At 43.1% G+C, this 23,963-nt stretch overlaps 2 protein-coding genes across 5 annotated transcripts; one reads left to right on the top strand and one right to left on the bottom strand.

The window, feature by feature from the left end:
* Positions 1-562: 562 nt before the first annotated feature.
* Positions 563-10,647, bottom strand: LOC112237142 (splicing factor U2AF 35 kDa subunit-like). 3 transcript variants are annotated; one of them, XM_042313020.1, is made up of 8 exons: positions 10,492-10,647; positions 9,789-9,876; positions 6,699-6,765; positions 4,051-4,100; positions 2,793-2,891; positions 2,460-2,593; positions 1,712-1,804; positions 563-922 (listed from the first exon to the last, which is right to left on the bottom strand). In XM_042313020.1, exons 1-8 carry the CDS (start codon positions 10,533-10,535, stop codon positions 751-753), a joined length of 747 nt encoding a protein of 248 aa, XP_042168954.1. In that variant the 5' UTR covers positions 10,536-10,647; the 3' UTR covers positions 563-750. The 3 variants fall into 3 exon arrangements, with proteins under 3 accessions (XP_042168954.1, XP_042168951.1, XP_042168953.1); XM_042313017.1 differs by lacking the exon at positions 6,699-6,765 and adding an exon at positions 5,542-5,608; XM_042313019.1 differs by lacking the exons at positions 9,789-9,876; positions 10,492-10,647 and adding an exon at positions 5,542-5,608 and having other exon boundaries at positions 6,699-6,771.
* A 2,425-nt stretch (positions 10,648-13,072) lies between these two features.
* On the top strand, positions 13,073-23,790 carry LOC121843434 (B- and T-lymphocyte attenuator-like). Of its 2 annotated transcripts, XM_042313022.1 has the most exons (6): positions 13,073-13,372; positions 16,028-16,348; positions 16,469-16,513; positions 16,899-17,027; positions 19,841-19,890; positions 21,615-23,790. In XM_042313022.1, the coding sequence occupies exons 1-6, from the start codon at positions 13,291-13,293 to the stop codon at positions 21,996-21,998; spliced, it is 1,011 nt and encodes a 336-aa protein (XP_042168956.1). In that variant the 5' UTR covers positions 13,073-13,290; the 3' UTR covers positions 21,999-23,790. The 2 variants fall into 2 exon arrangements, with proteins under 2 accessions (XP_042168956.1, XP_042168957.1); XM_042313023.1 differs by lacking the exon at positions 16,469-16,513.
* The last annotated feature ends 173 nt before the right edge of the window (positions 23,791-23,963 follow it).

Below are 23,963 nucleotides of genomic sequence, written 5' to 3'. Positions count from 1 at the left end.
TCCCTCCTCTCTTGTACTTGATCAATTAAGTCACTAATTAGGAACACATCAACCACAGTACCCAATCGCGCCACAAAAGCCGCGGCCCTTGCAGAGCAAGGGGAACAAGTTTGTGAGTGACTGTGGTTGATGTGTGCAGAGGGTCCCTGGTTCGAGCCCAGGTTGGAGCGAGGAGAGGGACGGAAGCTATACATCTAGGTCTCAGAGCAAGTGACATCACCGACTGAAACACTGTTAGCGCGCACCACCGCTAACTAGCCAGCCATTTCACATCGGCCACACTTGCATACATTACATTCAAACGTGTGATAAATGCAGAGGGATTTCTTAAGCTCATTGCCTATACCAGGGCTCTCTAACACTGTTCCTGGAGCGCTACCATCCTCTGGGTTGATAAGCTGTTAGTCACAACTGGAGCGAAAACCTACAGGAGGGTATCACTCCAGGAACATGGTTGGAGAGCCCTGGCCCATGCAGTAAACCCTTTCACCCAGTCTTATCCCTGATAGATTGTAACTCCAACACCAACCAACTGCAGCAATGAAAGAGGACACAGCAGAGAATCACTACAAAGTCTGTTTTATTGAGAAAGCAACGGAAGCTTGTATTTGTGTCTTTAAAAAAAGGGATAAAAGAAATGAAATTAACGAGGATTCCAACATGTTACACACATTTTTCATCACGGGAGAGAGAGGTAGGAGGAGGGGGACAAGGGGTTGGAAGAGGGGGATAATTAGGTCTTGGCTCATCTTAAAACCTTCCAGAACGTTCCCGGTCCCTGGACCTCCGTTTCTCGCGGTCTCGTCCGCCACCTCTTCCACCATCGCCACCACGGCCACGGTCTCGGGAGCGAGAACGCCTTTCCCGGGATCGCGAGCGAGAGCGGTGTCCTCCTCCTCCTCCACCACCTCCTCCTCCTTTGCTAGAAAGGGAGAAATAAAATGCTTGAACCAAAGCACACAACTTAACCAGCCTAGAGAATACTCAAACCTCAACTAAAAATGAGGCTTTTACTTTAGTCAACTACACAAGTACCAGTGGTGGGGAAAAGTACCCAATTGTCATACTTGAGTTAAAGTAAAAGATACCTTAATAGAAAATGTAATAGTCTAAAAGTATTTGGTTTTAAATATAATTATCAAAAGTAAATGTAAATTGCTAAAATATACATAAGTCTCAAAAGTAAAAGTATAAATCATTTCAAATTCCTTATATTCAGCAAACCAGACGGCACGATTCTTGTTTTTTTTTTGCATTTACGAATAGACAGGGGCACACTCCAACACTCGGGCATCAATTACAAACAAAGCATGTGTGTTTAGTGAGTCCGCCAGATCAGATGCAGTAGGAATGACCAGGGATGTTCTCTTTGTGTGATTTAGACCATTTTCCCGTCCTGTTAAGCATTAAAAACGGAACGAGTACCTTTCGGTGTCAAGGAAAATATCATGAGGAAATAGTACATCATTTTCTTTAGGAATGTGGTAGAGTAAAAGTTAAAGCAATCAAATACACAAATAGTAAAGTACAGATACCCCCAAAAAAACAACTTAAGTAGTACTTTAAAGTATTTTACACTTAAGTACTTTACACCACTGCCAAGTACAGTATTGGATGCTTCACCATTCAATCCCATGAAACAGTCAAATGTTCACCGTGACACAGAACAAGGTCTTCCTGGAATACAAACATTCCTTAGAATGTGTCCTACCCTTTTCTGCGGCGTCCATACAGGTCCCGACGGAGTTCCCTGGAGATGGGTTTCAGGTGCATGAAGTTGCAGAAGCCTCCTCTGGTGCACTCTCTGTGGATGGTAGGCAAGCAGGGGGTTAATACTGTTACCGCGTGTGAGAAAAGCTTTTCCAATCGCCACCTGTATCCACTGACTATCACGTTTACCACCCTACACTCCAAAGCAGAGACCTAGCTAGCTACATGCATCTCTCCTGCTGGAGTTAGCCAAACAGTTCAACTGTAGCCTTTAAGCAAACAATGGGTGTTCCAATGGAAAAACACTTGAGGCACCATCCCAAATGACACCCTATATAGTGCACTACTTTGACCAGGGCCCATAGGGAATAGGATGCCATTTCCCAACACAGCCTGAGTTATATAGTTATATGCTGCAGGGAAACAAGACTACATTCTTCCTGTCGGATAAGAGGTGGCAACTTAAGCCTCAAGCCAAGGGTGTATTCATTAGGAAGAAAATGGGACAAAACAGGGAGGATTCTGAATTTGTCCAATAGAAACTCTAGTTTTCAGGTGTAAAACGTTTTCCGTTTGGTGTAAATGGTTTACGTTGAAAATAGTTTTAGGACTACTGATTACATGGTGGAACTGGAAAAATATGGTGGAATGCAGTGGTGAAACAAGGCGTCTGGTTACTGTTGCAGGTACACCGACTGTCACACACAGCAGTGTATAGACATTCATCAGAAAGAGAGATCGACACTGACCCCATCTCATACTGCCGACAGCAGGCTTCCCTGAAGTCAGTGACGGGGGAGAGCTCTGAGTGGACAGGCTGACCGTTGAACCAGCGGTTGTTCAGGTCCATCACCGCTTTCTCCGCATCCTCTTCCCGACGGAACTACACACACAGAGAGAGAGAGAGAGGAGAGGCCATGTTTTAGACAGATTTATGCTCTGATGAAGGTCGATGAACCCAAAGACGAGCTACTATAAAAAACAGGACTTTCTCCTGTTTCTCCAGACAGATTAACGCAATCACACTGAAGATGGATGCAGGGAGAATTTAACATGGTTGACATGGGATCTCTGACCCTCACCTTCACATAGACGTTGCCGACCAGGTGGTCGCCAAGGTTGTCACACACGTTCATCTCCTCCACCTCTCCGTACTTCTCCTCCATCTCTGTGAAGACTTCCTGTAGGGGTTAGGGTCAGAAGATGGGGTTAGGGTCATGTGTGACAAAACAATCACTGATTGATAAGTAAAGCAGCACCATGGAGACCCACTTTAAAAGATCCACTAAGAACTACACTGAACAAAAATATAGAAATGCAACAATTTCAAAGATTTTACTGAGTTACAGTTCACATAAGGAAATCAGTCATTGAAATAAATTCATTAGGCCCTAATCTATGGATTTCACATGACTGGGAACACAGATATGCATCTGTTGGTCACAGATACCTTAAAAAAAAAGGTAGGGCGTAGATCAGAAAACCAGTCAGTATCTGGTGTGAACACCATTTGCCTCATGCAGCGCGACATCGCCGTCGCATAGAGTTGATCACGCTGTTAATTATGGCCTGAGGAATGTTGATCCACTCCTCGGCAATGGCTGTGCGAAGTTTCTGGATATTGGCGGGAACTGGAACACGCTGTCGTACACGTCGATCCAGAGCATCCCAAACATGCTGAACGGGTGACATGTCTGGTGAGTATGCAAACCATGGAAGAACTGGGACACTGTCAGCTTCCAGGAATTGTGTACAGCTTCTTGTGACATTTGGTAGTGCATTATGCTGAAACACGAGGTGATGGCGGTGGATGAATGGCACGACAATGGGCCTCAGGATCTTATCACGTATCGCTGTGTATTCAAATTGCCATGGATAAAATGCAATTGTGTTAGTAGTCTGTAGCTTATGTCTGCCCATACCATAAGCCTACCATAGGGAACTCTTTTCACAACGCTGACATCAGCAAACCGCTCACCCACACGACCTCATACACGTGGTCTGCGATTGGAAGTACTGCCAAATTCTCTAAAACGATATTAGTGGTGGCTAATGAGAGATATTAACATTCAATTCTATGGCAACAGCCCTGGTGGACATTTTCTGCAGTCAGCATGCAAACTGCACACTCCCACAACTTGACACATCTGTGACATTGTGTTGAGTGACAAAACTGCACATTTTAGAGTGGCCTTTTGTCACCAGCACAAGGTGCATCTGTGTAATGATCGTGCTGTTTAATCAGCTTGTTGATATGCCACACCAGTCAGGTGGATGGATTATCTTGGCAAAGGAGAATGAGGTGAAACATCACAAGTATCTCGTGCCGAGGTCACTCACCTCAAAGAACTCGTCATAGTGCTCTTGCATTTCCACATCGCTGACGGCACCTAAAACCATGAACAAATAACCAGTCAGAAAGCAGCTAGACGGAGGAGGCAGAGTCACTAAGCATCTGCATCAGTGTAATTTCACATCCAACGACTTAAGAGAATATATAGACAACATACCAAGCTGAACCATGAAACTAACATACAAGTTAACTTTGTGTACGTTTCACACGTGTCCTATAGCCACCATTTTAACTCCGTTAATTCAACCCCCTTGGAAATCCCCAGATAAACATTACAATGGTGCAACAGCTTAGTAAATCAGGCCAGCGATCTATTAGATTTGTATCAATTAAGCCAATTTCATGTATACATTAAGTCGACACCACTTTGGAACAACAACCTTAATGACAGTGTCTCAGCACCAGCCAGCTCCAATGACGGCGTTTCAGAACACTGGCAGTGGATCTGGCTGGTGCTGAAAATGAGTCCCAACGAAGCTAGTATGAAAGTGGAGCTGGCTGGTGCTGAAAATGAGTCCCAACGAAGCTAGTATGAAAGTGGAGCTGGCTGGTGCTGAAAATGAGTCCCAACGAAGCTAGTATGAAAGTGGAGCTGGCTGGTGCTGAAAATGAGTCCCAACGAAAGTAAAATGAGCCCAAGAAGCAAGAAATGCATGCAAACTAGTCAATTTTAGAAGTTGAAAGTCTAGAAATATACAGAAACTTTCACTGCATTTCAGGAGTATTTTACCCATAACGCTCAACCTGAAGGACAGGACAGACGGCTCCCCATTTCTCCCTTGCCTGTGGTCTTGGTATTAAACTGAATGACCCTCATGCAAGAATCAATATAATGGCTAGGTAAATATGTAGCTGATATCTTGCCAGTCAGAGGGGGTCTGTGAGAATGGTATGCTTTTCAGAGCTATTGATCAAGTGACATGTCTGGCCTTCTCCATGACGCAAATATTACTTCATCATTTATATTTCGCATAAGCAACAGCATTATTGTGTGCCATGGAGAAAGCTACCCACACTGAGCCCATCACACCAGGCTCACATCAGTGATGCCTCCAGGGATGACAGTGTACATGTCTGGATTCAGCTAATAGGAATACAATAGCATCTGGGTGTTGTCTGGGCACATTGAATTCAGGTCCAGGCTACTAAAAACAAACTAAATGTTTCCCAGAAAAAAAAATCTAAGGTATTGCTACTGTTTCCTGGCAAATGGGGGTGCTGTTTCAGTGTATGTAGGTATACACCAGATAACAGTATAATATAAAATGGGGGTGTTGTTTCAGTGTAGGTAGGTGTACACCAGATAACAGTATAATATAAATGGAGGTGTTGTTGTAGTGTAGGTAGATATACACCAGATAACAGTATAATATAATGGGGGTGTTGTTGTAGTGTAGGTAGGTAGGTGTACACCAGATAACTATAATATAATGAGCAGTCCATGCCGCAGGGCCTTGCAAATGTAGGGGGGAACTTACAGCGTATACCATCGGCAGACTGGGCAGTGTTTTGAGGGTTACGGTAAATGTTCAACAGGGCAATGGTCTGAAATACAAAACGAACATTTTTGTGATACATGTCAAGCAGTAATGGGGTTTTGGGGGAAGAAAGTTAAAGCATCATGCTCCTTACAACAGGCCCTGAAGAGAACACACTGGGTCAGCTAATACTTCCTCAATGGACACATTTGAAGCCATAACTAGCTTCATTAGTCCCCTCTATGGAACTCTGCTCTGAACCATAGAGTGCATGGTGTGATCTGAAATGCTGAAAGAGAAGGTAACGGCGTGTCTCCTGACCACAGACGTCTCTGCCAGGGCTTCACAGGAGGCTGCAATCACAAGGAACTCAGAACGAATCAAAGTAATGCCAGTTAAAAAGAGACATTACTGACAAGTGTTACTGGAGAAGTAGCAAGGTATATTCATGTGTTGATCATTCAATCCAACACATTTTCCCAAAGAAAATAGCTGTTTGTGAATAGGCCACAGTACAAAAGTAATCTAAGTAAGCACATATGAAGCCATCTCTGGGCTATGGAGGGAGGGAGGTGTTTGGCTAGTTCTGAGGTCCTTGTTTGGAAAGTCAGTCATCAGAAGAGAACAGAACCGTGGCCCAGACAGAGTCTCCTGTGAGAGTCCACAGCCATACCTACCTGTGTGAGAGGAGAGGCATCAGCTCTGGTAAGACAGGGCTCAACACTGGGTACTGCTCACACAGTGGAGGGTTGCAACTAGGTCTACCCATTTATAGTGCTCAAGGTAGTTTGGGATTTAAATTGGTCAATATAGTCTATAGCATTATGGAATATGTTTTTGTTTTGAGTGGCTGAGAGATTGTGTATAAGAGGGCAAAGACTGAGGCAGAGGAAACAGAAATATTTGACGATACAAAAGAGATTGAGGAGCATCCTGTTTATTTATCTGATAGTAATGGTTTGCCATTCGGGGTGGGGACTGGGAGGAGCAGTTACAGTAGCCGAAGTGTGAGAGAGGTACTGTAATGTTGGGTTCCCTGCTAACAGAGGTGAGGCAGTCCCTCACAGCTCGGCTGCTACGTGACCTACATATGGGGAGCAGGAGGGGGGAAAGGAGGGATTTCTGAACCCCTGAGGCTAACAGATCTTTGGACTTACAGCGAGAGGCGTCGGCCGTCTGTGCACTGTTTTGGGGGTTACGGTAGATGTTTTGAATCAAGATGGTCTGCCGGGATGACAAGAATACAAGAGATAAATCATTAAATTTGTGTAAATTCCAAATGAGTCTAGGTCCCTGATTACTGACGTAAATACGCTATTGTGTTTACTGACTTAGGAGTCGAATCTCTCCTTAGAATCTATGGGCTGTATTTCAGAGAAGTTGGGGTAGAGGACAGAATGTGAACGGAGCGAGCTCAATTTGACTGGAGCGTGCAGCGAGTTTCCAAAGGCTGGAGCGTCAGCCTTCTTGCCAGATTCCAATAGCGCTCACTTCCCGAGCTCAGGGCATGCCCAGCCCAGCATGCATTTGTAGTCTACCTGTGTGCTGCTATAGCCCCTTGCTTTAGCTACTGCCATCAAGTATGCTACTTATTTCCATAAATTTTTTTATATTTTTTTATAATAATCAAGGTGACTTACAAAGACGAGAAGGACCAAGAGAGACTGCAGTGATGTAGTGTCCACAACTAAAGAATCATTTTGGTGGCTTCCCGGGTCTAAGGCACTGCATCGCAGTGATGCGGAGTCACTACAGCCTGGGGTTCGATCTCAGGCTGTGTCAGAACCGGCCGTATCTGGGAGTCCCATATGGTGGCGTACAATTGGCCCAGCGTCATCTGGGTTAGGGGAGGGTTTGGCCGGGGGGGCTTTACTTGGCTCATCGTGCGCGTGACTCGTGGCAGGCCAGGCGCCTGCAGGCCGACTTCGGTCATCAGTAGAACGGGGTTTCCTCCAACAAATTGGTGGCCTGGCTTCCGAGTTAAGCGAGCGGGTGTGAAAAAGTACGGCTTGGCAGGTCATGTTTCGGAGGATGCACGACTCGACCTTCACCTCTCCCGAGCTCGTTGGGGAGTGTCAGCGACGAGACAAAATAGTGAACACGAAATCAGGGACAAAAAGGGGGTGAAGAATTACACCCCAAAAATTATCATTTTGGAATCTGAAAGAAATCCCAAAAGCATGATGGGGAACTTACTACATGCACATGCTAACAGAAAGGAACGAGGGGGGCAGCTAGCTAAGAGTGTTATTGTAGCAAAGTATTTATAAACTAAGTTTTGTTAATTTTGGTTCTATTAGCTATACAATATGCCATAATTGATTTTGGCTCAATAGGTCTGGCATATTCAAGGAGCTTTCAATTTTTATAGGATTATTTGTTAAATTCTGATTTAAACGAATGGAGCGGCTGTTTTTTTCCTTCTGTGTCTGCAGAGCGGTTTTTTAGCGGAGCAATTGGAAAGGACGTGGATCGCCGCGCAAGCACCACTCCATGAGCGGGATTTCTGACCGGCTCAACTCCGCCCACATGCTCTGGTAGAGGAGGATCATCCAATCAGTCTACTGATAGAAAGCTTTGTTTTGTTTCTCATGGTTCGCATAGGGCCAAGCACAACTATCCTGAGTTGGGAGACCTAGGGTTAGGTCAGATTGAGTCTTTCGATATGAAGTGGCGGAGCTGTTTAATGAAGCACAAGGACAGGGGAATTGAGCTGCCACCGTGTCTATCAAATGTCTACCAAAGAGCCAGGCAAGCCGTCTATAGGAGGGGAGCAGGTTGGCCTCATGTCGATGTGAGCATAGTCAAAAGACCCAGGTTGGAGGAAAATATACCATTCAGGATAACACTACTTCATTTCATCAAGGTTGTGCCATCTGCCATTGCATCATGCATACCATAATCAGTGTTAGCCTACCAGTGGCTAGGGTGACCACATATCCCGGATTGTGCAGGACACTCCCACATTTAAATTCAATTAAAACACCACTAATTTACAAAAAGTTAGATGTCTGTATTTAAGTCAGATTTCCTATTCATTTGATGAGAATTGACATTCTTAACCGTCTCTTTTGTAGTCATGTTACACTTTTGACAAGATATATTATAAGGCCGTGGTACTGGTAACGTTGAACACTTCTCCAATCGTTGAGGATCTCTGATATTCTGCACAGCGCAAGACGAGACTAAGGCCAATGTCATATTGTCAACCAAAATCACATGTCAAATCCTTTCGGGATTTGCTGCTGACAGTGAGTAAACTACTTACAAAAAGTGTGCTTCTGATGAATAGCTACAAGAGTAAATATTAGACTGACAGAAGGTAATTTCGTCACACTTGTAAGGCACTCCATACTCAGTTGCTCATTCAGCGTAATTGCTGCTACTTCACTCAATCCCGTTTGAAGTCTTCCTTCCTAACTGTATTAAATTCTCTGACAAACCAGAAATGGTTCCTTGGCCAAATATTCCCCGATTTTCATAACAGCCACACGTGGCCTCTTTTGCGTCACCAAATTTTGTGCGAGCCCGGAAAAAGAGTAGGCTTCATGCGCTTCGATTACCCTGGTGCAGCTGCAAAAAAATATGTATTCACGTTCGTGGGACAGTATAGCCTCTACGTCTCGCAAAATCATCCCGTTGTCCTGCATTTGGGTATTTTAAAAATGTGGTCACCCTACCAACAGCAGTTGCTTCTCTTCTGATGATAAATATTGACTGAGAAGCATTGACATGCTACCAAGCCTATCCTCATCAATCATAATGCAGGTTCTCTGAAAGGCAACAGACCACAATGTTATATACACACACTTCTGTAGGTAAGCCAATCGTGGAATCTGAAATGCAAACGTGCACAGGGTTAGTGGAAACAGATCGGCAAACATTTTGGTCTACTTTACATCTGCTCAGCAACCTGTTCTTCCACATGAAGCTATTGCAGTATGTACCTAGGCCCATTGGAACATGGAAGCAACATTGCACACGTGAATGGAATTAGGGCTAATTGACAACACTGCATGTTTCAGTACTTCATGAATGATTATTTGATCCTACACAAGGTTAAGTCCAATCTCCACACAAACAAGTAAACAATCAAATGTGAGTATAATCAGTAACGCGAGCTAGCTAACAAAGAAACCTAAGGAAGTCCTGATACGTTCTAGTGGGCTATATCACAAGCATCGGGCAATTGCTTGCCATAAACCCCTAGCTAGCTAATCATATTCAAGACATGGAAGTACGCTTACCTGGCTGAAAGTTGGCTTGTTGTGCAACCTAGAGCAGCGGTCCCCATGTCTGCACGCTCCAATTTTAAAGTAGAATGAACAATTGACCCTTGAACATGGACAAGAAAGTAAACAAATTAGATGTTGATTAATGGCTAGGTTAGTGTTCGCTTTGCATAGGTTTGTTGCTGCATCTAGCTAGCTACAATGGAAAACAAAAACACGATTCCGTGTATACTTGTGCAGTTGCCAACCTAGCCACTGGAGTCGACTCGAGACAATGCTAAAGAGTTAGCTAGCTACAGTAGCACGCTAGTTAGCTGCAGATTAGCTTAGCAAACCAAACTTTGAGGTTATACTAACTAGCAAACCATTTAGCTACTGACTCGTATAACATTTGATACTAAATTGATCTAGAAAATAAAGACTGATTTAGCTTAGTCTGGCCGATTTGGAGGGATACTGACGCGACGTAGCACATGCCGCATTTTCAAACCAAGCCGCCGCCTCCTCCATTCAAGCAAGTTAACTAGCCTTCTACAGTATAGTCAGGATGCTACGCTAGCTAGCCACACAAGTCTGAATGAAAAACAACGGGTGCAGTAGCAGTCGTATTTGTAAGTAACCTGGTAGCTTTTTGGGTTAAAACGTGCACGTTCTACAGAATAGCCATTTTATTAGCATTATTATTTCAGCAGTTTCACAAAAAGACGAAATAACCTACTTGTCTTTCTCTGTTCCGAAAATGGAGGCCAGGTACTCCGCCATCTTCGGTTTGTCAACTAAATGGTGCTCTACGTCATGTATTCGACACTTGCCGCTTTTTTGACAGAGGCAAAAGTTGTGCTCTTCGTCATTGTCGTTTGCATACGCTCTAATCTTGTCTGTTTTTTCCCCTTAATACTCTCATGGGGGCGCAATTGCATCCATTTTGATTTCATGAATAGGGCCAAAGATTATGATAACTAAAGCCCTTTCATCTGTTTTAGGGCCCTGTAGAAAATCTCTGCATGTATGCTACGCTGAATAAAGAAGAAGAAGAAGGAAAGAAGTTTTACTTTAAGAAGATTACTTTATTGTATAACGTCCATTCATAATGTAAATTAGTAGTAAGGGGTTTCAGACTTCCTAGTATCATTCAATGAGAGGATAGTAGAGCTGACAAAACAACGACAGCATAGATCCTAAAGCCACCACACAATGTTGGCACATGACTCAATATTACCCTCCAACCACACAGAAAAACCACAGCAGGGTTATATTAGAGACTATGTGTATGTTCACACAGAGAGATCTGACAGATATTGTATGAGATATTAAGCCTACTGTAATGTGTATCTGTACTATGTGTATCACTTTAGCCTACTATAATGTGCTTAACTTTAGCCTACTATAATGTGTATCACTTTAGCCTACTATAATGTGCTTAACTTTAGCCTACTCTAATGTGTATCACTTTAGCCTACTATAATGTGCTTAACTTTAGCCTACTGTAATGTGTATCACTTTAGCCTACTGTAATGTACATTTGTTTCATTCACTGTAACCAGTCACACATCCTGCATCTATCTGTTCATGATCATAGTGGATTTATAGTAACAGGGCCACCGTGAAGGGGGTCAAAAAGATTTAAGTTCCTCGGCGTACACATCTCAGAGGAACTGAAATGGTCTAACCACACTGACACCTTGGTGAAGAAGGCACGACAGAGACTCTTCAACCCACACGGACACCCTGGTGATGAAGAAGGCACGACAGAGACTCTTCAACCCACACGGACACCTTGGTAAAGAAGGCACGACAGAGACTCTTCAACCCACACTGACACCCTGGTGAAGAAGGCACAACAGAGACTCTTCAACCCACACGGACACCTTGGTGAAGAAGGCACGACAGAGACTCTTCAACCCACACTGACACCCTGGTGAAGAAGGCACGACAGAGACTCTTCAACCCACACTGACACCTTGGTGAGGAAGGCACAACAGAGACTCTTCAACCCACACTGACACCTTGGTGAAGAAGGCACGACAGAGACTCTTCAACCCACACGGACACCCTGGTGATGAAGAAGGCACGACAGAGACTCTTCAACCCACACGGACACCTTGGTAAAGAAGGCACGACAGAGACTCTTCAACCCACACTGACACCCTGGTGAAGAAGGCACAACAGAGACTCTTCAACCCACACGGACACCTTGGTGATGAAGAAGGCACGACAGAGACTCTTCAACCCACACTGACACCCTGGTGATGAAGGCACAACAGAGACTCTTCAACCCACACTGACACCCTGGTGATGAAGGCACAACAGAGACTCTTCAACCCACACTGACACCCTGGTGATGAAAGTACGACAGTGACTCTTCAACCCACACAGACACCTTGGTAAAGAAGGCACAACAGAGACTCTTCAACCCACACTGACACCCTGGTGATGAAGGCACAACAGAGACTCTTCAACCCACACTGACACCCTGGTGATGAAAGTACAACAGTGACTCTTCAACCCACACTGACACCCTGGTGATGAAAGTACAACAGTGACTCTTCAACCCACACTGACACCGTGGTGAAATCACGTCAGCGACTCTTCAAACCACACTGACAGGAGGCTGAAGAAATCTTGCCTGTTCCCAAGGGCCCTCACAGTGTTCTACAGGAGCACCATCGAGAGCATACTGTTGTCTAGATCACAGCCTGCTAGGCTCTACAGAAGGTGGTACGCTCAGCCGAACGCACCATTGGGTGTATGCTGCCTGCCCTCCAGGACACCTACAACACCAGGTGTCGTATGTGATAAGAAGACCTTAGCCACCCGAGCCACGGCCTGTTCTCCCTGCTTCCATCACTCAGACGTGGGCAGTATAGGTACATCATGGCAAAAACTGTCAGACTTCTACCACCAAACCATCAGGCTGATGAATAGCCACCACTAGTCAGCTACCTGCTACCCCTGTGTCCCCCCCAACGGACGTTTACCCTGCCCCCACCCCCCAATGGACATTTATAATTGTTACAGTTGTAAATATGTATATATTATTATTATTATTGTTTCATCCACTTCTCTTTGACCAGCACTGTTGGAGCTCAGAGCTGAAGAATGTCACTGTACCCTGCTATTACATCTGCAACCTTGTGCATGTGACTAATAAACCTAATCTCATCTATAGTGATCACCACAGCCAACTCTATGTAGATAAGAGAGGATGAAGCACATGGGGAGGGAGAGAAAGAGTGAAAGAGAGAGTAGGTGAAGGAAGTAAAACGGAAGAAATGTTACCACAAACACTTGTGCAGTGACAGAAACACTCTGATGCTGGGTGTGTTAAGACTGATGTGAGAGACATTTAAAATTGAGGAAGAGAGAGAGAGAGAGAGAGCAGACAGTGTATTTCACTCACTCTTACACACACACAAACACACAGAGAGATGATCATCTACCAATGCTGTGGCTGTCTTCCTAAACCACCTCTGGTGTAACCTGTTGATTGTAGAAGACCGGTGGGCTACAAGTCACCATGGGGCCCTGTGACTACTGGTCCTGGACCAGCCTACCTCTCGCCATCCTGGCTGTGCTTCTCTTCCACCGGGATGCCAATGGTAAGTTAGACCCAGGGGAAAAAAAACTTTTTGTATGTGATTAAACTACAGCGTATTGTGGTTGGTTCAGTTTCAACACACAGTAAGAGAAGTGTTGCTGGTAAATAAAAGAACAACTCTCTTTGAGTGAATTTGTTTGTAAATATCTGCAATGTCATCCTCACATTCAAGACTTCCAGTTTTTGTCATCCTGGCAAAAAAAAACTTATTTTTTTATTTGTGTGTGAGAGCTCGATGACAGAAAAAATATATCCGGTTGTAGAAAAAGATAAAGGGACTTAAAATAATAGATTAGCGGGGTTGGAAAATTAGTTCAAAGTCATCTTAATTTCCTCCCGATCTTCCTCCCTAAAGATGAATCATTTATGTTGTTCATGTTCTTCTCCCTGTTTTCCAGTTGTTGTTGTTGAAACAAATCGCTCTTCTGGCTTCCATTTTGTTTCCGCTGAATAGCAAATACTCCACATTTCACAATGGCATTTTGAATCCATCAACAACATCAATATTTTATAATTACACAGAAATATTATTTCTTACTGATACCCAGCTGGAATTGTTTTTTTTGGCACATCTCAGTTATACCAATACTAGTGTCATGTATTTTAATTTATATGATTTCAACAACAACAATCATGAGTTAATTTATATTATACTTTTTTTTGTGATTTAGCAGACACTCTTATCCAGAGCTACTAACAGGAGCAATTAGGGATAGGTGCCTTGCTCAAGGACACATCAACAAATTATTTTACCTAGTCAGCCATCTAAACCGGCTGACTAGGTACTGGTTACTGGCCCAACGCTCTTAGCTGCTAGACTGTAATATTCATATGTGTAAACATACTGAATTATAATTGGATGCATTTTACCGCTGTATCATACTGTGCTATGATTGGTTAAGACCACCCAGTTGGTTAGGTGATGGTCAGTTGATCCTGGTTGGCGATACGTGAACATGCCAGTTGTAGCTAGCTAATAAAGAGCTACGTTAAGAAATATCCTGTAGTACTGCATTGTATTATTTTGTACAAAGCGTGCAAAACAAGACATAGACTACCTGCTGTCCACTGTTATATTAACTTATTATAACTTAATAATTATGAAAATACAGGCCCTATTTTTCCTCAGTAGCTTATTATTAACCACAATGAGTCATACTATATCTGTCAGATCTCTCTGTGTGAACATACCTGTGGTCTCTTTTAAAGCTGTGATATGTCGCTTTTTGGGCGACCCAACAAAATTCACATAGAAATGTGAGTTATAGATCTGTCACTCTCATTGAAAGCAAGTCTAATAAGCGATAGATTTGTTCTCTGTGCGGTATTTCTATGCTCCCCATTTTTAAGTTTCATTTTTTGAGTCTTGTACTTTTTGGTTTTGTACGCCAGTTTCAAACAGCTGAAAATACAATCTTTTTGGTTATGGAAAATATATTTCATAGCGGTTTAGATGGTACGATAATTCTCTCCACTATACTTGCTTTTTTTGTCACATTAACTGAAATTAGACAAACTATTCGATTTTTAGCAACCAGGAAATGGTGGAACGATTTCTGCATAGTGGATCTTTATTATAGCCCTACTGTGGTTTTCCTGTGTGGTTGGAAGGTATAACCGAGTTGTGTGCCATTGTGTGGTAGGCCTACAGTAAAGTCGTATATGATGCTATCGTGTTGTCACCTCTACTGTCCTCTCATTGATACTGGGAAGTCTGACACTCCTTGCCACTAATTGACATTCAGAATGGCATTGATGGTCAGTTATACTGAGTTAAACTGAGACCATTTTGGATATACTCAGTGACGATTATGAAGTCTGAAAGTCTTTAAGTTCCCCCATAATATGATGAGGTGGTCCTATTTAGTCTGAGACAGGATGCAGCACTGAATAAGTGCAGGTGGGGTTGAATCTCAGTTCCCTAGAACCTGTAGTCCCATTGTTTTATGCTAATTGAGTTCCAACTCTTCAGGATGTGAAATGTGTTTTGTCCTTTTTTTTTTTATCTCTCTGTGTGTATCTCCCTTCTATTAGTCATGAACATGTCACTGTCACTGATACCAAGGGGAAATTCTGATGAACGGGAAAATCTCCTTCACCTGTCTGCAATCTTTAATCACCTCTCATCTTAGTAAAAATCGTATTTTCAACCAACTAGGATCCAGCTAAAGAAAGATTGAGGCCTGTCCCTGTAGCCATTGTTGCAATATTAGTATTTTTTTTGTGTGTGTATGTGTCACCCCCTGACCTTAGAGAGCCGTTTTATTTCTCTATTTGGTTAGGTCAGGGTGTGATGTGGGGTGGGCATTCTATGTTTTGTTTTCTATGTTCCTTTATTTCTATGTTTTGGCTGGGTATGGTTCTCAATCAGGGAGAGCTGTCTATCGTTGTCTCTGATTGGGAACCATACTTAGGTACCCTTTTACCCTCCTTCAGTGTTGGTAGTTAACTTTCTTTGTGGCACTTAGCCCTTTAAGCTTCACGGTTGTTGCTTGGTTTGTTGGAGACATTTAAAAAATAAAATATACGCTCACAACGCTGTACTTTGGTCTACTTCCAACGACACCTGTGACAGTATGATTTGATATAGAGGTGATGGGTGACCTTATTGACCTATTGGTCAGGCAGTGACTTACTTCAGTTTAATTCTTTGCAGGTCAAGATTCTGATTGTTTCCCGGAGATTAGAGTGACACGGAACACAGTATTGAGAGCTTCAACTGGGGAACAACTGAAGATGAACTGTTCTGTTGATTTCTGTTCCAACTCACCAACACCATCATGGTGTAAGTTTGATGAATCAAACATATGCCTAACTGTCAACACAACAACTCTCATTCGAACACAGTTGACAAATTTGACAAACACTACATGGATCTCATTTCTGACTTTCAAAAACATATCCAGAGGTGATGCTGGTCTATACAGGTGTGAATTACACACGGCTGTGGGTCATTCTATCAATGTTATCGTCTCAGGTGAGCAATCTATTAATACATTTTCTCAGTTTGAAATGTTTAACCAGTCAAACATTTAGTTATTTTTCCCATTCATAGAAGCAAACCCCTGTGATGGGTGTCAATTGTTATGTATTTCAGAGAGAATTGAAGACACCACAGATTTATATCAGAACAATGAAACAAGTAAGAGGAGATTTTGACTCTTCATAGCTTAGCATGCATTGCACACTGAACAGAAAGGTGCTGCAGTATGAATGTACATCAAGGCACACCACAACACAATGCTATGTCACACCTAGCTCTGAAACACTGTGGTAACCAGTAACACCCTAACAGCCAGTTAAAACTAGTAACCTAGTATCCATGTTGAGTCAAACCTCTTCAGGAGCGTCATTTTGATTTAAAATATGTGTGTCTGCATGTGTGTAATTAGGCAGAATTATTTTGCTGTTAAATAATTTCCTGTATTTGTATATTTTTTGGCCTATAGCTTTTATAAATTCAAATGTGGAGTGGGGGGACATTTCCTCCTTGTTCATAGTGGAAATCAGGCCTCTTTTTCTTATAGACAGGACAGTGAGTCAGAGTGACAGTTTCCTGGAGTGGGTGTGGCCTTATGTTTACTCCTCGGCTGGGATTATGGTGTTTGTCATCGTGGTGATAACCATATCCATGCTCTCAATGCATGGTTGTAAAGGTAAGATGCTCACGATTTCCTTAGTATATTAATACAGACTAATGATCATCCAAATGCAGATGCTCTGAAAGAGCTGTAAAACCTGGACCCATACAAATCAGCTGGGCTAGACAATCTGGACCCTCTCTTTCTAAAATTAACCGCCGCCATTGTTGCAACCTCTATTACCAGTCTGTTCAATCTCTCTTTCGTATCGTCCGAGATCCCTAAAGATTGGAAAGCTGCCATGGTCCATCCCCCTCTTCAAAGGGGGTGACACTCTAGACCCAAACTGTTATAGACCTATATCCATCCTGCCCTGCCTTTCTAAAGTCTTCGAAAGCCAAGTTAATAAACAGATCACTGACCATTGCGGATCCCACCGTACCTTCTCCGCTGTGCAATCCGGTTTCCGAGCTGGTCACGGGTGCACCTCAGCCACGCTCAAGGTACTAAACGATATCATAACTGCCATCGATAAAAGACAGTACTGTGCAGACGTATTCATCGACCTGGCCAAGGCTTTCGACTCTGTCAATCACCGTATTCTTATCGGCAGACTCAACAGCCTTGGTTTCTCAAATGACTGCTTCGCCTGGTTCACAAACTACTTCGCAGACAGAGTTCAGTGTGCCAAGTCAGATGGCCTGTTTTCCGGACCTCTGGCAGTCTCTATGGGGGTACCACAGGGTTCAATTCTCGGGCCGACTCTCTTCTCTGTATATATCAACAATGTCACTCTTGCTTCTGGTGATTCCCTGATTCACCTCTATGCAGACGACACCATTCTGTATACATCTGGCCCTTCTTTGGACACTGTGTTAACTAACCTCCAAACGAGCTTCAATGCCATAGAACACTCCTTCCGTGGCCTCCAACTGCTCTTAAACGCTAGTAAAACCAAATGCATGCTTTTCAACCGTTCGCTGCCTGCACCCGCCTGCCTGGCTAGCATCACTACTCTGGACGGTTCTGACTTAGAATATGTGGACAACGTCTGACTAGACGGTAAAGTCTCCTTCCAGACTCATATTAAACATCTCCAATCCAAAATGAAATCTAGAATCGGCTTCCTATTTCGCAACAAACATACCCTCGTAAAACTGACTATCCTACCGATCCTCGACTTTGGGGATGTCATTTACAAAATAGCTTCCAATACTCTACTCAGCAAACTGGATGCAGTCTATCACAGTGCCATCCGTTTTGCTACCAAAGCCCCTTATACCACCCACCACTGCGACCTGTATGCTGTAGTCGGCTGGCCCTCGCTACATATTCATCGCCTAGTGGTTAGAGTGTTGGACTAGTAACCGAAAGGTTGCAAGTTCAAACCCCCGAGCTGACAAGGTACAAATCTGTCGTTCTGCCCCTGAACAGGCAGTTAACCCACTGTTCCTAGGCTGTCATTGAAAATAAGAATTTGTTCTTAACTGACTTGCCTGGTTAAATAAAGGTAAAATAAATAAATAAAGACCCACTGGCTCCAGGTCATCTACAAGTCCATGCTAGGTAAAGCTCCGCCTTAACTCAGCTCACTGGTCACGATAACAATATCCACCCGTAGCACGCGCTCCAGTAGGTATATCTCACTGGTCATCCCCAAAGCCAACACCACCTTTGGCCGCCTTTCCTTCCAGTTCTCTGCTACCAATGACTGGAACGAATTGCAAAAATCGCTGAAGCTGGAGACTTGTATTTCCCTCACTAACTTTAAACATCAGCTATCTGAGCAGCTAACCGATCGCTGCAGCTGTACATAGTCCATCTGTAAATAGCCCACCCAATCTACCTACCTCATCCCCATATTTTTATTTACTTTTCTGTTCTGTTGCACACCAGTATTTCTACTTGCACATCATCTGCTCATCTATCACTCCAGTGTTAATTTGCTAAATTGTAATTATGTCGCTACTATGGCCTATTTATTGCCTTACCACCTCACGCCATTTGCACACACTGTATATAGACTTTCTTTTTTTTCTATTGTGTTATTGACTGTATGTTTGTTTACTCCATGTGTAACTCTGTGTTGTTTGTGTCACACTGCTTTGCTTTATTTTGGCCAGGTCGCAGTTGTAAATGAGAACTTGTTCTCAACTAGCCTACCTGGTTAAATAAAGGTGAAAAAAAAAGAATAATAAAAAATTATGACCATAGCACATTAATACAGACTAATGATGACCATAGCACATTAATACAGACTAATGATGGCCATAGCACATTAATACAGACTAATGATGACCATAGCACATTAATACAGACTAATGATGGCCATAGCACATTAATACAGACTAATGATGGCCATAGCACATTAATACAGACTAATGATGGCCATAGCACATTAATACAGACTAATGATGGCCATAGCACATTAATACAGACTAATGATGGCCATAGCATTAATACAGACTAATGATGGCCATAGCACATTAATACAGACTAATGATGACCATAGCACATTAATACAGACTAATGATGGCCATAGCACATTAATACAGACTAATGATGGCCATAGCACATTAATACAGACTAATGATGACCATAGTACATTAATACAGACTGATGATGACCATAGTACATTAATACAGACTGATGATGACCATAGTACATTAATACAGACTAATGATGACCATAGTACATTAATACAGACTGATGATGACCATAGTACATTAATACAGACTGATGATGACCATAGTACATTAATACAGACTGATGATGGCCATAGCACATTAATAGAACCTAATGATGGCCATAGCACATTAATACATACATTTATTTCTGGGACATGACTTTTCATTTCAATGTTTTGTTCATGATTCCCTTAATTGCAGGTGCCTGTCCGGCCAGGAAGTCAAGGAAAGAGGACCAAACAGAGAACCAGGTCAAACCGATATACACTACACATCTAACTTTCATTTAGTCCTGTATTAGTACTATTAGTACAGATTCTGGATGGTCTTTAATGTGTTTACAGTATGTAACATGGTGGAGTCTTTTGGTGCACTCCTTGTCTGTCAGTCCCAGGTGTTGTGTCTCTGACTGATTCAATTATATGACAGGCTATTTTATCAAATCGATTACCTAACGTTTGATTACGTGATTGAATTAAACCATGCAACAATTAACTCGTTAATAACCTGGGGCACCACGGAAGAGTGTTTATAGAGTTTCTCTTTTCCGAATAAACTCTTAAAGATCTGAAGATCTTTTATAATCAATAGCAGTCAATTATTAATCATCACCTTATTTAGTCTCATCTGAATGTCGTAAAATTCTTGGTTATCTGCACGAACCCTGGCTAACAAGTTGAATCAGCAATACAACATTTGGCTTAATTATTTATTTACTAAATACCTAAATAATCACACAGAATTACATATACACAGGATAGATAATACATTGATTACTAATCATGTCATAAAAGCAAAAGTCCCTAGCGGATGAAACCGATATGACGGCTGGTTACCCAAAGAAAGGGGTTGGGTCTGAATGAAAGAGCGGGATAACTGAGGGACAAAGGGGATTGGGTCTCTATCGGACCTTGAGAAGCTATGCTACCGTAAATATAGAATCTTATGCATTCTAATAATCATCCATTCGGAAATTGAAAATGCAAGATATATATTTACACTGAACCATTCGATAGATGGTTTGAAGATGGAAGACTGGTTTGCCCAGCAGATATCGCCATTGTCCTTTGAAGAATCTTTCTGGTCGTAGTGTTGTAGAGCGGATACGTTGAAGTAGCCTGTCGTTCTCAGGAGATCGTCTGTCCTTTCCTAGGCCACGTTTTTTTACAGCTGCAGCTGATAAGTTGACGTACAGAATTTCTCACTTATTCTATAGTGAATAGGAGTTCAAAGTTCATACCAAGTTGCCATAATCAGCTCGTGCTGTATTCTGGCTGGTCTAGTCGAAATTCCTCCTTCCAGCGTGGTGATCGTCACCTCCACATGATCTTGTCATGTAAATTTCGTTATGTAGAGTGAATATTCAGCCATTCGCAACCACAGCTCACACTGGGGTTTGCTTAGTCTGACATGAATTAGGTCACAGGGGCTTTATACTGGGGAAGAGAAGGGCGTGTTTCATCCCTCTCCAACCAATGTCTGTTCACTTAAGCGTGGCCACTGAGTGAGAATAAAATTACTTGAAAACAATTCTCTCATTTAGAAGGCTAAAATTACATTTAATATTCTCACACACAGTTTCATATTTAAACATTTAAATTGCACAACAATTCCATGTGAATCTAATGTCTAGACTAGAATGTGTAGACTTTCAAGATACACTTTATGTTGTCCTGTCATCAGTAATAATGTCCCAGACAACAACTGATCTGACATCATGGTCTTTAAGTATTTTCAACTGGTTGGATTACAGAAATATTGTTAAATTCCCCAACCTTTTGATGTTACCATACTCTCTCTACGTTAACAAAGGGCTTTCCAAGAGTCCATTCTGTAGAGGGGAGAGAAAAGGGGGGAAAGGTATTTATAAACCTCACCCAACAGGGCAATGTCATGACACAGGTGTGGCCCACTATAATCAAGGGTGGGGGTTGCAAATACACAGAGTATTAAAGTAGCTTACTTGTTGTTGCAGTATATGGCTATACCAATGACCCAGCAAGCATTCCCACGACCCAACCTACAATCCCACCACAGAGGAAGCATCCGATCCCACCAATCCCAGGACCGGCCCCAAGCCCAGGCACAAGCCCAGCCCACCTCACAGCCGGACTGTATCTATGACAACGCACCTGCCAGGGGCCCACGTCGCACTCATCCGGCTTCCGGCCAAGCTGCAGCCAATCAGGTAGCTGTCCCGGTGGACACGGACAATACCTATAGCAACGGGAAGGAGAAAGAGGAAGAGAGTGATATTATGTACGCAGCGCTAAACCATCAGGTAAAGCCTCGAGCCGCTGCGCGCCCTGCACAGCCTCGGGTAGAGGGCTCAGAGTACGCAGCCATACGAGTGTCCTGAGCCCTGGAACCAGGAAGTAAAACTCCTCTTCCCAGAGGGTCACAGTCCTACTGGTCTTTGTTTCTCCCTGATTACGAGAAGGGGGTTGCTGCGTCCCAAAATGGCGACCGGAGTATGGGCGAGTGGGTGTGTCAAAAGGGAAGTAGTGGGTGTGTGGAAAGGAATGGGTGTGTCAAAAGGGAAGTAGTGGGTGTGTGGAAAGGAATGGGTGTGTCAAATCGTCTGCTATAGGTTAGACGGTTTTGATTGAGCTGTATTTTTTTCTCTTCCGTTTCTTGCCACTCAACCAGACTGTGACACACAACTAGGTGCTATCATCAACCAAAAAGGGTTATTTGTCTGTCCTCATAAGAGAACCCTTTGAAGAACCCCCTTTGGTTCCATGAAGAACCCTTTCCACAGAGGGGTCTGCATGGAATCTAAAAGAGTTCTACCTAGAACCAAAAAGGGTACTCCTATGGGGACAGCCGTAAAACCCTTTTGGAACCCTTTTTTCTATGAGTGTACCTCACATTGAGCTACCATACTGCGAGAGTTGGGACATCTGTTTTTAAGCCAGAGGATGAGTCTGAGTGTTAGAATTACATGAATAATTGTACATTTTCCGGTTTAAAACTGAAGATTGTTTATTGGGGCGGCAGCTAGCCTTGCGTTGGGTCAGTAACTGAAAGGTTGCTAGATCAAATCCCAGAGCTGACAAGGTCAAAATCTGTTGTTCTGCCCCTGAACAAGGCAGTTAACCCACTGTTCCTAGGCCATCATTGTAAATAAGAATGCGTTCTTAACTGACTTGCCTAGTTTAAATAAATATTAAATAAAAACATTTGAAGTATTGATGATGGGTGTACTGTTGCTTTATGGGTTGTACGCATGTTCCTACTGTGAATGTCACCATGATATATTACTGTGACTGTCACCCTGATATATTACTGTGACTGTCACCCTGATATATTACTGTGACTGTCACCCTGATATATTACTGTGACTGTCACTCTGATATATTACTGTGACTGCCACCCTGATATATTACTGTGACTGTCACCCTCATATTACTGTGACTGTCACTCTGATATGCTACTGTGACTGTCACCCTCATTACTGTGACTGTCACACTGATATATTACTGTGACTGTCACCCTGATATATTACTGTGACTGTCACACTGATATATTACTGTGACTGTCACTGTGATATATTACTGTGACTGTCAACCTGATATATTACTGTGACTGTCACCCTGATATATTACTGTGACTGCCACCCTGATTTATTACTGTGACTGCCACCCTGATATATTACTGTGACTGTGACTGTCACACTGATTTATTACTGTGACTGCCACCCTGATATATTACTGTGACTGTCACCCTCATATTACTGTGACTGTCACCCTGATATTGGCTACTAGGTAGCTACTTCCCACACCGTTGCTGGACAGTAGTGCCTGTCATACGAGAGCGAACGGTACTGGGTCCGGTGTTCTTGGTTTTCATGCGTGCCCTCCCCATTGAGTAGTAGACTGTATGTACTGTATGTATCAAGATGGTTATCAATATTAGTTACTTCTTGTGTAGGCTGCTGCCCTCTTTTAAATAAAATAATTTGAGAGAAAACATTGCCACGTTAGCTGCTGCCTGCAACATGACCACGATACCAGTGGCAATCGGTGCCATTTAAGATTCTTATTATTTTAACCTTTATTTAACCTGGCAAGTCCGTTAAGAACAAATTCTTATTTACAATGATGGCCTGCACCGGACGACGCTGGGCCTATTGTGCACCTCCCTATGGGACTCCCAATCACCTCCAGTTGTGATACAGCCTGGAATTGAACCAGGGTGTCTGTGGTGACGCCTCAAGCACGCAGATGCAGTGCCTTAGACCGCTGCGCCACTCGGGAGCCCCGATGAGGGATGAGCATGGCCTTATTTCTGTTACAGCTTATTGGATGACTGTCATTCATAT

This window comes from Oncorhynchus tshawytscha, unplaced genomic scaffold, assembly GCF_018296145.1.
Source record: "Oncorhynchus tshawytscha isolate Ot180627B unplaced genomic scaffold, Otsh_v2.0 Un_contig_7755_pilon_pilon, whole genome shotgun sequence".
In the NCBI taxonomy this organism is placed as follows: Eukaryota; Metazoa; Chordata; class Actinopteri; order Salmoniformes; family Salmonidae; genus Oncorhynchus; species Oncorhynchus tshawytscha.
Note: the sequence above shows the minus strand (reverse complement) of the source record. Positions and strands in the feature narration are given on the sequence as shown.